We start from the raw sequence: 17,277 nt of genomic DNA, 5'->3' as shown, positions 1-17,277 counted from the left end.
GATATATTGTAGGTCTTCTAACCAAAATATATAAAAGGTCCTATAACACTAAATACATGAAAGATCTTGTAACACCAAACGTATCATAGGGCCTTACAACACAAAATGATGTTGTAGGTCTTATAACACTAAATGCGTCATAAATGTCTTACAACACTAAATGTATCACAGGTCTTATGACACTAAATGTATCATAAGCCTTCAACCATAAATGTATCATAATATTATGTAGTTTTGACATTTAATGTATCATAGGTCTAACAGTCATAATACCAGGTCCGAATTTCCCCCCTATTTTTCTAAATTGAAAAACAATACAGATTTAGTACAGAGATATACATCACTTGGTAACAAAAACACACAAAAAAATAGTTTTGAGAAAACCACACACTTAACATTGATGTAAGTCTGCAGAAAGTAAAAGTGGGACAATATGTTTCTTGGTTTGTTTGATTGTCTGAATTGTTAAATGAAGTATTTCTGTTACATACTGGCTGTCATTTAACCAAACATTGCTTCTGGAATGTGTATCAGTACATAACTGTTTTCCACAACTAACAGTCAAATTCTCCGCATGACTCACAGGTGGAGAACAAATGACTCAAAACACCCATTTTTGTCAAGTTGTCTCAGTGTATTTCATACAGTGGGACACAAATCATGCCTTCTCAGTTCAACCACAGTATTGTGTGTGTTTGTGTGTGGGTGGGGAGGGGGGGGGGGCAGGGGAGTGGGGACTGTGGCGGAAATGGACTTTGTAGCATTTGTCACAAAAATGAGGATTGTGGTAAATCTAGGAGGTAAAAAAGACCTCCATTTTTACCTCTTACAAAAATCATTAAAATCTAGCTGTAACAAGCTACTGCTGGTAAAATGATTGCCAGTGCAAAACAAACATACATTTTTAAATTTTCAAATTAACAATTTCAAAACCAGACCATACCTAGTTACCTGAAAAATAATCTTAAAAGTGTGTTATTCAAATATTCATCTATTTAAAGTAAGTGAAGTCAAAATGATGTGACTACTACCAATTTAAGATAAATTCTACCATATATTTCCATAAAAGGAATGTCTGTTTCTTTAAAAAAAATGGTCTTATTACCTGACCTGTTTATAAACTTAATTCCAGCAAAGTCACAATTGTACACATTAACTAGCCACACTTGAAAGAATCAAAAGTGGTTTTTTGCAGATGATCTCCATTTACAGATTACAATACACTGCAAATGATGAAACTTGTGGACTTAAGAGCTGTTTGGTCTTTGGTTAAATATGGTCTGTTGTTTTAGTTGTCTGTTAAGCCTTACTGGCACAAAGAAGGTCATATGAAGACATATCAGCTTTTAATAGTGGAGAGAGAGACCCCAGTCTCCTCAACTGGATTTTGCACTGAATTGACTATTAGCCCAAGAGTTATAGGCTTTGTATCTGAAAAAATAAAACCCACGTTCTATGTGTCCTTCAAAATGGACACATCATCATAGTACAGTTTTACTTTCAAAGTCACAAAGATTACTTGAGATGTTTCTATGGAATCATGTTGGAAAGCCGAAGCTCCTGTCGGAAATATTCTATTGTCTTGTTGACTCCATCCATGACCTTCACCTGTAAAACAGTATTAGAGGAAATTTTTTCACTTTTTACAAAGTACTGTAAAAGCAAAAATTTTCACGAAGGTTTAATTTTCGCTATATCTGGGAGGCCATACAACTTGCGAAAATTAATCCTCACATAAATATTTACCATTAGTATAAGTCATATTCAAGTATGACACCAATTACCATTAGTACAAGTCATATTCAAGTATGACACCATTTACCATTAGTATAAGTCATATTAAAGTATGACACCATTTACCATTAGTATAAGTCATATTCAAGTATGACACCATTTACCATTAGTATAAGTCATATTCAAGTATGACACCATTTTTACAATTTCGCAATTATTAAACCTCACGAACATAACTCAATATTCAAAATTTACGAAATTTTGACCCTGCGAAAATTTGTGCTTTTACTGTAAGTTCAGGCATTTGAGATACACTTAAGCTCTAGGTTTCCAGTTGAAATAGTTAGGATGGCCAGCTGAAATACAATTTAGCTCTAACAATTACTTATCTTTGCCAGCTGAGGTACTGTTAAACTCAAAGAATGACCTACTTCAGGTTGCCAGTTGAAATACTATTCAGCTCAGAGAATGACCTACCTTAGATTGCCAGTTGAGATACTGTTAAGCACAAGGAATGATTTACCTCAAGTTGCCAGTTTAGATGCTGTTTATCTCAATAAATGACCTACCTTAGGTTGCCAGTTTAGATGCTGTTTAGCTCAGGGAATGACCTACCTTAGGTTCACAGTTTAGATGCTGTTTAGCTCAAGGAATGTCCTACCTTAGGGTCCCAGTTTAGATACTGTTTAGCTCAAGGAATGACCTACCTGAGGTTCCCAGTTTAGATGCTGTTTAGCTCAAGGAATGACCTACCTGAGGGTCCCAGTTTAGATACTGTTTAGCTCAAGGAATGACCTACCTTAGGGTCCCAGTTTAGATACTGTTTAGCTCAAGGAATGACCTACCTTAGGTTCCCAGTTTAGATGCTGTTTAGCTCAAGGAATGTCCTACCTTAGGGTCCCAGTTTAGATGCTGTTTAGCTCAAGGAATGTCCTACCTTAGGGTCTCAGTTTAGATACTGTTTAGCTCAAGGAATGTCCTACCTTAGGGTCCCAGTTTAGATACTGTTTAGCTCAAGGAATGACCTACCTTAGGTTCCCAGTTTAGATACTGTTTAGCTCAAGGAATGACCTACCTTAGGTTCACAGTTTAGATGCTCTTTAGCTAAAGGAATGTCCTACCTTAGGGTCCCAGTTTAGATACGGTTTAGCTCAAGGAATGACCTACCTTAGGTTCCCAGTTTAGATGCTGTTTAGCTCAAGGAATGTCCTACCTTAGGGTCCCAGTTTTGATGCTGTTTAGCTCAAGGAATGTCCTACCTTAGGGTCCCAGTTTAGATGCTGTTTAGCTCAAGGAATGACCTACCTTAGGTTCCCAGTTTAGATACTGTTTAGCTCTGGAAATGTCTGGTTTACGTCTACTTGGATCGTCTGTCACAGACTGTTTATGGATTATCTTGCTTTTGCCACCTTTAAAGTAACCAAGTTGAATATACTGTTAGACTATTAAAGTTACCAACAATAAAAGTAACCCTTTCACTGATAATGAGAATTTTATTTTCTAAACATTTCTATCACTGTATAAAAATATCTCTGAATGCTATAATTAGATTACAACAAAAAGCATATTCTGCTTAATTCTATATTTTTTTTTGGAAAGAAATGATTGAGCAAAAGAAAGGATGGAACACAGGAAAAGAAGGACAAAGCAAAAGAAAGAAAGGATGGAACACATGGAAGAAATGATGGAACAAAAGAAAGCAAAGATGAAATAAAAGAAAAGATGGAACAAAGGAAAGAAAGGATGGAATGAAAGATAGGACAGAGCAAAGGAAAGGATGAAACATAGGACTAAGGAAAGACAGGATAGAGCAAAAGAAAGGATGGAAAAAAACAACAAAGACAGGATGGAGCAAAATGAATGCGAAAGAAGGAAGCTGCACCTACCAACTCTTTGTTTTATAGCTGTAGCAAATTCATTTATCGTGTACTCATCAGGATTTCCAATATTAACTGGCTGATCATAGTCACTATTCATCAGTGCCTCAAGACCATCAACCAGATCACTTACATACTGGAATGATCTCGTCTGCTCTCCCTTCCCATATATCTGTGAAAGAAGAAATGTCTACTGATCCATTGCTAAATGATTTACTAGTGATTCAATGGACATTATATTTCATGCAATCTGACTAAAGTACATCTCCAATTACGCTACAGTTAGGATCTGAACAAGAGCTATTGACAGCCTTGTTCTGATGACCCTGCCGCTGGCCAATCAGAAGCTAACTTACAACATTCTGCAAGCTTAAAAAAAGCCTTGGTTTTTGATATCTACAATTTTTATGTCGTAAGATGTCAGATAGCCGGTTAGCTCAGTCGGTAGGTCACTTTCTCTGTAAGCGAGGGGTCCCAGGTTCGAGCCCTGTATTAACTGCAAAATTTTCTTACTCTTTGACATTCAAACAAATCGTCTGATTGGTTCAAATAACAAGAGCTGTCCGTAAGACAGCCAAGCTCGACTATTCGAAATATTGTCACAGAAGCAGATTATTATCACCCAAAATTTTAAATATCGAAAGAGTTTTAAGTTCGAAAGGGGACATAATTTGACCAAAATACATATCAGAGTTATGGGACTTGATGCTATCAACTAGTTTTATAACCCCGAAGAAACATGTTAGGTTTCAATTCAATATCTGCATTAGTTTTGGAGATAGTAACTTGCATGTAAACTTTAACCAGAATTTTCTAAGTCCAAAAGGGGGCATAATTTGTTCAAAATACATGTTAAGAGTTATGGAACTTGACCGAGTGAGGCTGGTAATTGACCTAGAAAAGGAATAAGTAAGATTCAAAGCTATATGCCTTTTGGTAATAGCTGTATGTACTTGCACGCAAAACTTTAACCAGAATTTTCTTAGTCCAAAAGGGGGCATAATTTGCCCAAAATACATGTCAGAGTTATGGGACTTGATTCTATCAACTAGTTTTATAACCCCGAAGACACACGTGAAGTTTCAATTTAATATCTGTATTAGTTTTGGAGATAGTAACTTGCATGTAAAACTTTAACCAGGATTTTCTAAGTCCAAAAGTGGGCATAATTTGCCCAAAATACATGTCAGAGTTATGGGACTTGACCCAGTGAGGTAGGTAATTGATCTAGAAAAAGAAAAAATAAGTTTCAAATCTATATGCCTTTTAGTAATAGCTGTATGTACTTGCACGCAAAACTTAACCAGAATTTTCTAAGTCCAAAAGGGGGCATAATTTGGCCAAAATGAAGGTCAGAGTTATGGGACTTGGTGCTATCAACTAGTTTTATAACCCCGAAAACACATGTAAAGTTTCAATTCAATATCTGCATTAGTTTTGGAGATAGTAACTTGCATGTAAAACTTTAACCAGGATTTTCTAAGTCCAAAAGGGAGCATAATTTGCCCAAAATACATGTCAGAGTTATGGGACTTGACCCAGTGAGGTAGGTAATTGATCTAGAAAAAGAAAAAATAAGTTTCAAATCTATATGCCTTTTAGTAATAGCTGTATGTACTTGCACGCAAAACTTAACCAGAATTTTCTAAGTCCAAAAGGGGGCATAATTTGGCCAAAATGAAGGTCAGAGTTATGGGACTTGGTGCTATCAACTAGTTTTATAACCCCGAAGATACATGTGAAGTTTCAATTCAATATCTGCATTAGTTTTGGAGATAGTAACTTGCATGTAAAACTTTAACCAAAATTTTCTAAGTCCAAAAGGGGGCATAATATGCTCAAAATACATGTTGAGTAATGGAACTTGACCAAGTGAGGTTAGTAATTGACCTAGAAAAAGAATAAATAAGTTTCAAAGCTATATGCCTTTAAATGATAGCTGTATGTACTTGCATGCAAAAACTTAACCAAGGTGTGACGCCGACACCGACTCCAGGGTGAGTAGAATAGCTAGACTATTCTTCGAATAGTTGAGCTAAAAATCGATTTGCGAAAATAAAAATAGCAATATTGGAAATCCAAAATATACAGAAGACGAATGTGAATGGGTCATTCTCAGATCTTTGTTTAGAAGATCAAGTACTTTAGTCAGATTGTATTTCATGGTTCTGGCAGACACAACTACGCTACCATGAAATTCACGAAAATTCGTCAGCCACAAATATGAATGATCTCACTGTTTTTACCAAGCATTTGTTGAAAGGCCGTTATTTAGTTGTTCAGCAATTTGCTTTATAGCTGCAAAGTTATGTAACTGAGATTGGAAACCATTCTCTGAATGAAGCCTCGCCATTTGTCAACTTCAAAGTTGGCATATTTAATGGTAATGGAAGATCCTAGGTGATCCCCCAACCATTACTACAAACTGAACAGCCACATGGGTAGAACCACCAGCTTTCAAGCAGGATTCACGCCCACAGTGGTGAGTGGTAAGTAACTTGAAGTAAATGACCCTTAACACTTATCAAAAAAAGCGCCACGTAAAACGAATATTACTGAATAGCTGACATACTGTGATATGCTGATCTTGCAATGACTGCAGAATGAAGTTTGAGACAACACGTCCATCATTCATGTGCATACGTGGACCAAAAGTGTTAAAAATCCTTGCCACTCGAATTTCAACTTGCTCCTGAAAAGTTAATAAAATAATAAAAACTTGTAGTTGTATTTGTAGTAAAGTAACGAAAGTTCTGCTCTCTGTCAATGCAAATGCTATCACAGATACAGCAATGCTCACAATAAAGTTACAAAGGTTTTCTTTCGGCAACACACTTGAGTCTAAATAGTGATGAAACGGCCCTTCAAAGGTAGGTTACATTATGCACGTTTTTACAGCTGCCATAATCTATGAAGCAGGTTTTATTCTCAGTTTTTTTTGAAATTTTATACACTTGATTTCTACACTCTAAAAATTTGCAGAACCAACAAATATTAACACTGCTAAATCAAGCCATAATGAAGTTTCTGTTCTATAAAGTACAGTGCAAACCTCTACAGAGTGAACTGCGGTGCAAAAACAGATTGTGAAACAGAGGTTAGTGCTTTATAAAGAGGTCAAGGTACTAAAAAGTCATATCTACCATATTTACCCATTTACAAGATGATTCTTCTTTAAGACTGGTTCCTAAGTCAATGACATAGACTCACTTGTAAGATATGGTGACACATTAGATCTGATTTTTGGCGTAGAACAGGAGCTGTCACTTATGGTGAAAATGCCCCTGCAGCACCTAGACCTTTGACCTGGTGACCTTGACCTTTGACCCCAAAGTCAGTAGGGGTCATGTAATCTTTAAGTACTATCAGCATGTGAAGTTTGAAGATCCTGGGTGCAGTGGTTCGCGAGTAAAGTGCCTTCATGCAAAAAGTTAACGTTGTGACGTACGAACGAACGAACGAACAGATGGACAGTTGAAAACTAATATGCCTCCCTTTGGGGGCATAAAAACCTAGTCTTATAGGTGAGTAAATACAGTAAAGAGAAATAAAATATCTGCTTCTGTAGAGAAGTGTTTGTTCTACGGAGGTGTTTTAACCCTAACGCTGCTAAATTTCTAAGATGGACTGGTCCATCATTCAATTTGGGCAGCATCACTTATTATTCAAAGGGGTGTTTGCTGAAAATTTACTGACTGAATAGCGAACAGTGCAGACCATGATCAGCCAGCACGGACATGCAGCCTGATCTTGGGTCTGCACTGGTCTCAAAGGCAAAATCGCTTGCTGCCAGCAGGCTAAGCATCAACAGTGATTATATGGTACTCACCTGTTTCTTGTAAGCATACATGAGGCTTTCAGCTGCTCTTTTGCCTTCGTCATAACAGGATCTGGGCCCTATAGGGTTCACATGACCCCAATAATCTTCACTCTGGGGATGTACTTCAGGGTCTGAAAAATACAATCAAGGAAATTGGTATTTCTAGAAGAAAAAATTCTGAAACACATATCAAAGAAAACTTAAAGCTGAAATTTCGTAACAGTTGTTCAAGATATGAATTTGCAAAATTACAACATTAAAATATGAAAGTGGACTGCAATAAATTAGTTGCATACATCAAAGCTGGGATGTGTTTGATTCTTTTTGACCTACAAAAAATGCACTGTAACAGTTATAGTATACAATTTAATTGGCATAAAATTTTGTAGCTTCAGCCGAAACTGCTCTTTGGTAAATTAATTCGTGGATTTCAAATTTCTTTGTTTAAAGGAAGTGAACTACCATATGTTAAAAAAAAACTCCGAAAATTTGCACCGCCACACCTCCCAACTCAATCCCCACAAAAAATAATTATTTCACATGATACTGTTTGAATAACAAAAGTTAAAAGACAAAAAGGTTAAGTGATTACCTCCATACACCTCAGATGTCGAAGATAACAACATCCTTGCTCTACATCTTTTGGCTAAACCTAAATCAGCAAAGTTTAAACTCAGATTAACGATAAAACTGTGTCTTACTGTCATGAAACTAATTTTGTACAATACAACTTGAAATTTAAGCATGAAATGGCATTAAGGAAAGCCAATAATCATGTTTTTCATATTGTGGAATATTAAAAAAAGAAAGAATCTATCGTAAATCGGGAAACAATAATAACTAAACCTTTAAAAGTGATTTTTAAAAAATTTGTCATAAATTGAATTTCAAAATATCTTGTTAACTACCTTTAAAATAAATAAATATAAATTACGAAGTTTTACCATGGTTAGCAAATATTTAATAAGTAAAATCAATGAAGCAGGTAGTAAGTACAAGAATTAAACATCAAGGCGGTGGACCCATAATGGTAATCCAACACTTTTTTGCAATTTTCATCTACTTGTTTCCTACTCCCCCATTCTTTTCTAGTTAAAATGGCTCATACAAGAACATGGCTTTCAATACCAACCGGGGAATAAGAAGTTTACGGAAAATATGAAATGGAATGGAAATTTTCGATTTTCATTAAGGGCTTATTACCTTAATACCTTTTAGTTCCTGAATGAAATATCTTACCAAGCATGTTGATGGTCCCTATGGTATTGGTTTTCAGTGTCTTCACTGGGTTGTACATGTAGTTTGGAGGGGAAGCAGGGGATGCCAGATGGTATATCTGATCCACTAAAATAACAAATCATTGTGATTTAATAGTAATACGGTATAATACAGTTATCATAACTTACAGTAGTTTGAACTTGAATATTGTATTTGGCACATGTAGATTTTGCCAGACTTCAATTGAGACATGAAAGTGAGAAGAGTGTTCCAGCCTGAGAAAGTGCTATTTCAAGGGACTAGAGCTAGAAGGTCTTTATTACAAATAAATGGAGACGTATTACAAATAAATAAAGACAGCACTTACAACCTTCTGTTACTAACCACTCCAGTTTTGTGTTAATTTTAGCCAAATATGGCCATAAACTCCTCTGAAACAAAGGCCCATTTATTTACTGTGTCGAACATGTATTCCAGACACAGGTTAAATATGGAATTGAATTTCCATTTACTGCAATACTGATTTTCAATTCAGCCACTTTGCATTAATTTGTGAAACACATGCTGTATAAGAAATATATCAGTTATCATTTAATTTGATAGAAAAAATCTTTTCCACTACAATACTGAACAGATGTCTCAAGTAATTAAAAATATCACAAAGCTTTCCAAAAACAGATCAAAATCAAATCCTCTAAAGAAATAGTTTAAACCTAAAAAATTACACTGCTAAATTTCTACAATGAACTTGTCTGTCCTTCAATTTGGACAGTATCATTAACTGTTAAAAGGGGTATGTAACAAAAAGATACCAACTGAATGGCAAACAGTGCAGATCATGACCAGACTGCATGGATGTGCAGGCTGATCATGATCTACACTGGTAGCAAAGACAGAATCAATCGTGTCCAGCATGTTAAGGGTTAAAATCTTAATAAAAGATCAAACTTAAAATGCTAAATTATCAATCCACTATATTTTAGGCAAAAATCACTGAATCTACTTTATCATACTTTGCAATCTTGACTTCAAATTAACATTTCTTAGACATAATTCATGGTTATCACTGTACACTAACAGTAGGTGACTGTTTAGCAGAAATTATACTGGCGCAAAATCTCTAAAGCCAATCAAATTTCACAATTTAGACCTGATCAAAATCGACTGAAGGCTCACCTTCAATAAAGAGCGGGTTTACTATATCTGCATGTATCAGCTCAAAGTTTTCATGTCCGATCCAGTGTTCTACATTTTTCTTACGCCCAGTGAAGAAGTTGTCCACAACATAGACTTCGTGGCCCTGCATCATCAACTTATCCACAAGGTGTGAACCAACAAATCCTGCACCACCAGTAATCTGAATAACAAACAAAATATAGTTTTGTTATTGTTTTTCTTTAAATTAACATTGCACAGATATAATTAATTTTAGGTCATACAACAACATTCCAGCTTTTAGATGTCAAAAAAGACTCCATGTATCCTTAACAGCAGTATTTCTTGCACTTAAATTGGAACTTGGGTAGAATCACCAACCTTCTTCAAGCAAGCTTTATCTCACATGAAACACTTCTACACCCCCAAGTGAGGAGCAAGATTAGTGAATGTTCAAAAACTAGTTCATTTAAAATTAATTCAATTGCTGTGACAGATCTGAACAAATTTGATAGAGGCCCTACCAACAACATCCCTACATGAACCAGAAATGATGGGCAAACTACCTGATACATTTTTATTTCTGTCAAAATGCAACATACAACTCCCAATTTCTAGATTTGTGCACTTGCATATTTTGCACACTCATAATGATTTCAGCTCAAAACTGGTACTTACCAGAATCCTTTTCCTGTCCTTGTAATTCAGCATCGGCACCTTCGGATACTCCTTGTGCCTGTAATAGAAATTATACATCAATTCATGAATGATATGACTGTTGCCTTGAAATTAAAGTCTCCTACCAAAAGCGGCATTTGTCCTTTGATGCCACAGGTACCATTTTTTATCCCCCGCCAAAGAAATCGGAAGGAGAGTATTGAAATGGCGTTGTCCGTCTGTCACGTCCGTGCGTGCATCCACCCGCAGCCATATCTCAGTAACTAGCTGGTAGAATTTCATGAAACTTGAAATAAACATGAACCAACATACTGCGATGATGCCTGCCAAGTTTTTTTTTTGATTGGTCAATTTTCCTTAGAGTTACTGCCCTTGATTTAATGAAAAATGCCCAAAAATGTCTGTCCGCAGCCATTTCTCAGTAACTATCAGGTAGAATTTCATAAAACTTGAAATAAACATGCATCAATATACTGCGATGATGCCCATCAAGTTTTTTTTTTGATTGGTCAATTTCCCTTAGAGTTATTGCCCTTGATTTAATGAAAAATCCACGTCTGCAGCAATTTCTCAGTAACAAGCTGGTAGAATTTCATGAAACTTGAAATAAATATGAACCAACATATTCTGATGATGCCTGTCATTTTTTTTTATTGGTCAATTTTCCTTAGAGTTATTGCCCTTTAATTGTTTAAAAATCTACAGATTTGTACAAAACAAACCAACCAATTGGTAAAATTTCATTAAACGTCTTTCATTTTTTTTACATGAACATTTATTATAAACATGTGAAGTTGTGTACCCACACCTGGTCACCACCTTGCCTTGGTTGCAACTCCTCCCCATCCCCCCCCCCCCCCCCCAAAAAAAGATCATTTTTCATTCCTTTATATTTTTTTTTCAAACCTTCCATGAATATTTATCAACATGCAAAGTTGTACCATTCCCCCTCCTCACTCCTTCACCCAGTCATGCCCACCACCTAAAGCATGCATCACCCCACCCCCTTTCCCCCCTCCCCCCCACCCCTATTTTTTTTTCATTTTCCTTCAATATTTATAATCAACATATGATGTTTTTTACCCTCACCCAGTCACCCTTGCTGCCCCCCCCCCCACACCGCACCACCAAAAAATAGCATTCGTTTTCTGTTAAATTGATTCTGACTAATGAAATTATTTGCCTCTTATTAACATCCTTAACTTTTTGCTGGCTATACTGTTTTGCCGTTCCTCACCACAAACCATTTCGGCAGGGGATACCAATTCATCGAATTTGCTTGTTTTTATTGAAATGAAATTCAAGAACATGGCATTGCATATTTTGCAAAAAAAAATCAATCATATTTTACTCAGTTTCTTCAAGAATTATTTTTTTAAGTTAATTATCACAGAATCTATTTTAATTCTTATATTTTTCGACTATCAGTATTTGTTGCCACAGTAACCACACTTGTTGTCACAGCAACAAATTAAAACGTTGTGTAAATTCCTTAATTTAAAAATAAAATTCACTGACTGAACAGCAAACGGAGCAGACTAAGATCAGCGGGCTGGTCACAAAAGCAGAATCATTTGCTGTCAGCAGGCTAAAGAGTAAACTAAAATCAAAACACATGGCATTATACAAGCACTTTAAGTTTAAGGACTGGTAAAATTTGTTCATCAAAAGTTGAATTTATCAGGCATCTTCCTTACAAAATGTAAATAAAAATATTTATTTGGGGGTTTACGGTATGACAAAATTCGGTGTTGCAAAAAATAAATTATCCAATCTATTTCTCATTTAAATATTAGTATCATAAAATTTCATATACGCCTTAAATTGTGTAATATAAAATCTAACTTATTTGCTGAAACCATAAATATTGCTAACTTCAAGGTTTTGTGACAAACATTATCACAATTTTGTACTCAATTAATTCCTACAATTCACTGGGTATGACAAACAACGTTGAAAATTTCTATATTTGTAATAACCTTGCCTTACTTAAATGCTCTACACGTTTTTGCCAATATTTATTTAACCTGTTCAAGTAACACAGACATACCGGTAATAACTTAATAACTTAATCACAAATATTAACCTTTACAACTTCCTTTACAACTTTTAATAATGTATAGAAAAACTGTGTTTTAAAACATTTAGTACACAAAAAAAAAGTTATACGTCCTTGGAATAATTTCTTGAGGGCACAGCCAGAATAAATTTTTCCTTTCCTGCGTTTCGGAGTTACAGTTTATTGAACCGCACTGGTCAAGAATGTATGAATATTGTCCAATGGGAATTTGTTTATTCCCAAACTGACCAATTAAAAATTACCATAAGCTAAAAGTATAATGTGTTGTAGATATTCGTCAGTTCTAGCGTGCACTTATTAAGCACTGTATGAATTTCAAGTTTCTTAATATAAAAAGAAAGTATATAATTTTTTTTATAGGATTTGAATAATTTTGTTTTTACATCTGAAACTTTGGTACATATTTGAATTTTGAAAAAAAGCACAAGTTATTATTAATAAGTAGATCCAATAGATATACTTTGAACATTTAACACATAAATGAGTCAATTCTTCTTGATAGTAAGAAAGAAAGTTTTTCTTAACAAAATATTTTTTATGTACATAAAGAAATTGTGTGTCGCAATTAAATTAACGTTTTTTAATGTGTGAAGTCAACACACACCATTGAGGAAAGTACTGAATTGTTTTTTGGACACAGGTTTTCAGAGTCACATTCTCTGTTTTTTCCTGGACGTCGTGTTTTTCAATGATATGGAGAATTCTGATACGAATTTTTAATAAAACATTGTAAGACAAAAAGTTTTGATTATACAAGAATGGCATAGGTAATGAAAGATAGGAGTTTGTAAGAATGGATTTACACAGTAACAATGTTTATATTATACATCAGTATCATATTTATATGATACAATAAGAGATTTACATATTATTTGTTGATAGCATTTGTTATGCAGTATGTCATTCATATTGCATCGGAATAAATGGTCCCGTAGCCATAGTGCACAGCTACAAGGGCGAAACAGAGTTTGTGTTAAGTTTTATTTATAAGTAAAGAGAAGACTTATTCTGCAGATGTATAACCAATTTCGAGTGTACTGATTTAAGTAATATACATTTTTTCTATCATTATTTCAATTCTAATATGCCTTTGATCTAAATCTTTGACCTCGAGTTGTGACCTTGACCTTGAGCCGACATGGCTGACTCATGAGTTCTGCACATCGTCTTGATGAGGTGATCATTTGACCCAAATTTCATGAAAATCCTTCAAGGGGTTTAGGAGATACAGAGTGGACACAAAATGTTACTGACAGACAAAAGGACGGACAGCCAGAGACCATTCCTCTAACCCACCCACCACTCGTGAAGGGGTACAGAGTAATACCAGAGCAACCTTCAATAAGTCTTAGGAGGCATTTATTAAAATAAAAACTGGTTTAAAATACAAACTTCAGGTATTATTAAACACTCAATTTCAAATTCTGTTAAGTAACAATTTGGAACCTAAAATGTCACATCTTTTCCATTACAACTGACGTTCAATTTTTGTATCAGGTGCAGCAATGATGTCATTTGTAAAATTGCATGCGTGTTGTTGCTTGAAATTAAAGATCAGATTTATAGAAATTATAATATAATAGTTATATCTGTAGACGTGCACATAATAAAAAGACTATTGACTTTGCATAAAAATATCATTTTCCTTTGCAGAATAATACAAGCTCCCTATATTTAGTCAAGCAATATTTCCACTACAATAGTTGTGCATTATAACTTCTCAATCAAGTCTAAAAACCTATAAATGCTATCCTTTACATTATGAACACAGTATAAATTTGATGTTAAAAAGAATGAATTTGGCTGTATTTGCATCAAAAGTATTTATGTATAATTTTTGATATTTTAATGATGTTGTAATCCGATTAAAAATGACGAAAATAAAACCTGCACCAAAGGGAACACCCCCTTTCAGATAATTATTTCGTTCATGTTGCAGATCTATGCTGATAACATTTACAGTATTTTCCAGCTTTTGTATTCATCCACGATCTGTAAACTATTTTTGAAGTCATTAAACCCTACAAGGGTGAACTTAACTAGCAAAGGCTGTTCTCATATCCTACTATATTACCTACTTTATACAGGTAAAATCAGTTAAAATGAGTGTATTTTTGTTGTTTTTGTTGGGTTTAGTATCACGCAGGCTCAATTTGAGTCGTATGGCAAAATCTATAATAGCTTCTGATATTGGAGGAAGACCCCAAATGATTCTCAAGAAATTATTGCAGGCACCAGTAGGCACCTTGAGCTCCAACCCTTCCAAGACCAGCGAGATCAAGAAAACTTCTACACCTTAAGCAAGATTCCAAACCCATATCAGTGACCTTTAACACTCCATCATGGAAGCTACTTTAAAGTGAGTGTATCTCACATGATGTGTGGCCCATCCTCCCTCCCAGTTACATTTGATAATTTGGTCAATTTGTTTAAGGTTTTCAATAAGATGGAACCCCAAGTGAGGCTCATACCCACATCTGTGAGGGGCAAGTAATTCAAAGTCAGCAACCTTAACCCCTCGGCTACGGATGCCCCCTTGCTGCAATTTAAGTTTAACTTACACAATTACTACCAGGTCATATTTCATCTTTCCAGCTTGATATGGTGGAGGACTGCCCATAAGTGCCCTAACAGGCAATATTTCACTCATGGGCAGGCAGTAGAACCATTGACTTATGGCAAACCAGATGAACAGCTCCCTCACATGACAACCTCAAACCCTCAGATGTGAAGGGCAAGTGATAAGAAGTCAGCAAGACCTTAAACCTGTTTTGACCTTTTGACCTTGACCTTTGACTGAACTAAAGCATAACAACATACCCTTTTTCAAGCTGTTTCACTTTCATCTTAAGGTTCTCTATTTCATGGTACAGATCTGCCGTGTTTTGAAGCTTTCCAGCCTGAGCCTGTTCATAAAACTGAACCTGTCTTCTGTGCCTGAAATACAATTAATTTTCAAATATAATTTTGAACTTGGTTTAAGTTTTTGAAATTTTCCTTTATGCGCTTATCTCCACTGCACTGAATTATTTGAAAAAGAATGATTCTTATTTGCATGATGACTTCTGCCCTGCTACTTACATGTATTGTTTTATTAAATAATAATATATATTTTCTTTCTTTGTAGGGGAGGGCCCATCACTAATGTTGTAAGAACTTGAACCCAACCATTTTGCTTTTCAATGTGTTGTAAATGTTTTGTTTCTGTATAATTATACATGTATATATAGGCAATAAAATATGATTAAACTAAACTTATTGTTTATGCATAAAATTTGTAAAATAGTGCTCAAAGAAAGTAACAGATTTTTTACAATTTCTTCTTGTATTTGTAGAATACAGTACACAAGGAAAATAGTCAAAGTCTAATATTACCCAACTTATTAAAAAGTTATTTTTGAACCAGGTAGTCCATCTGTACCTGCACCTCAACTCTGTACCTGCACTTACTTATATCCTTATCAATTCTGTACCTGCACTTACTTATATCCTTAACAATTCTGTACCTGCACTTACTTACATCCTTAAAAATTCCGTACCTGCACTTACTTATATCCTTAACAATTCCGTACCTGCACTTACTTATATCCTTATCAAATCTGTACCTGCCCTTACTTATATCCTTAACAATTCCGTACCTGCACTTACTTACATCCTTAACAATTCCGTACCTGCACTTACTTACATCCTTATCAATTCCGTACCTTCACTTACTTACATCCTTAACAATTCCGTACCTGCACTTACTTACATCCTTATCAATTCCGTACCTGCACTTACTTATATCCTTATCAATTCCGTACCAGCACTTACTTATATCCTTAACAATTCCGTACCAGCACTTACTTACATCCTTATCAATTCCGTACCTGCACTTACTTACATCCTTATCAATTCCGTACCTGCACTTACTTATATCCTTATCAATTCTGTACCTGCACTTACTTATATCCTTAACAATTCTGCACCTGCACTTACTTATATCCTTAACAATTCCGTACCTGCACTTACTTATATTCTTAACAATTCCGTACCTGCACTTACTTATATCCTTATCAATTTCGTACCTGCACTTACTTATATCCTTATCAATTCCGTACCTGCTCTTACAATCCACCTCAGTTCCTTTGTGTTTTAAGTAAAGTTATATTAAGATACTCACATGTCTGTTTCATCTGTCAAAGACATCTTGGCATACCCAACTGAAAAAGTATATATACTCTTCGTTAGGACAATTTTGGGCATGTAGATGGTGAGTAAATCTCTAAATTACTATAATAATTGTTGTTATCATTTAAAAAACATAACTTATGCTAGTCTTTTCTAAGCTATTCCATGCTAAAATTTCTTATTTCAAAAATGTACACTCACGAGTCGACGATATTCTATCATAATATTCTTTTGTGTCTGTCTTTAAAGTGTAGAATCCTATAAGAATTTGCATATAAAAAATAGACCAACAAAATATAATATAAGACACAATTATGTAACTTATGATAGATCGTGAGAGTTTCATCCAGAAAATGTTGAATTGCTTAAAAAATTGCTGAGTCATTACCTATCAGTTACCTTAAAATGTTGTACTTACAACCACTACCTTAAAATGTTGTGATTTCATTTGATGACAATGACTTTTTGTGTTACATTATTTCCAGCAAAGTACACCTAACAGTATGAGAAATGCTTCGAAAAAACTAAAGCATAAGTAACAGTTC

General features: G+C 34.9%; 1 protein-coding gene across 2 annotated transcripts; it reads right to left on the bottom strand.

Moving 5' to 3' along the window:
* Positions 1-700: 700 nt before the first annotated feature.
* LOC128558470 (UDP-glucuronic acid decarboxylase 1-like) lies at positions 701-16,878 on the bottom strand. 2 transcript variants are annotated; one of them, XM_053547863.1, is made up of 12 exons: positions 16,725-16,878; positions 15,383-15,499; positions 10,483-10,540; positions 9,826-10,006; positions 8,671-8,775; positions 8,024-8,083; positions 7,441-7,562; positions 6,184-6,303; positions 3,621-3,783; positions 3,040-3,143; positions 1,520-1,608; positions 701-1,431 (listed from the first exon to the last, which is right to left on the bottom strand). In XM_053547863.1, exons 1-11 carry the CDS (start codon positions 16,805-16,807, stop codon positions 1,531-1,533), a joined length of 1,191 nt encoding a protein of 396 aa, XP_053403838.1. In that variant the 5' UTR covers positions 16,808-16,878; the 3' UTR covers positions 701-1,431; positions 1,520-1,530. The 2 variants fall into 2 exon arrangements, with proteins under 2 accessions (XP_053403838.1, XP_053403837.1); XM_053547862.1 differs by having other exon boundaries at positions 701-1,608.
* Positions 16,879-17,277: the final 399 nt, after the last annotated feature.

This window comes from Mercenaria mercenaria, chromosome 7, assembly GCF_021730395.1.
Source record: "Mercenaria mercenaria strain notata chromosome 7, MADL_Memer_1, whole genome shotgun sequence".
Taxonomy (NCBI): domain Eukaryota; kingdom Metazoa; phylum Mollusca; class Bivalvia; order Venerida; family Veneridae; genus Mercenaria; species Mercenaria mercenaria.
This window is presented reverse-complemented; position numbering and strand designations above follow the sequence as displayed.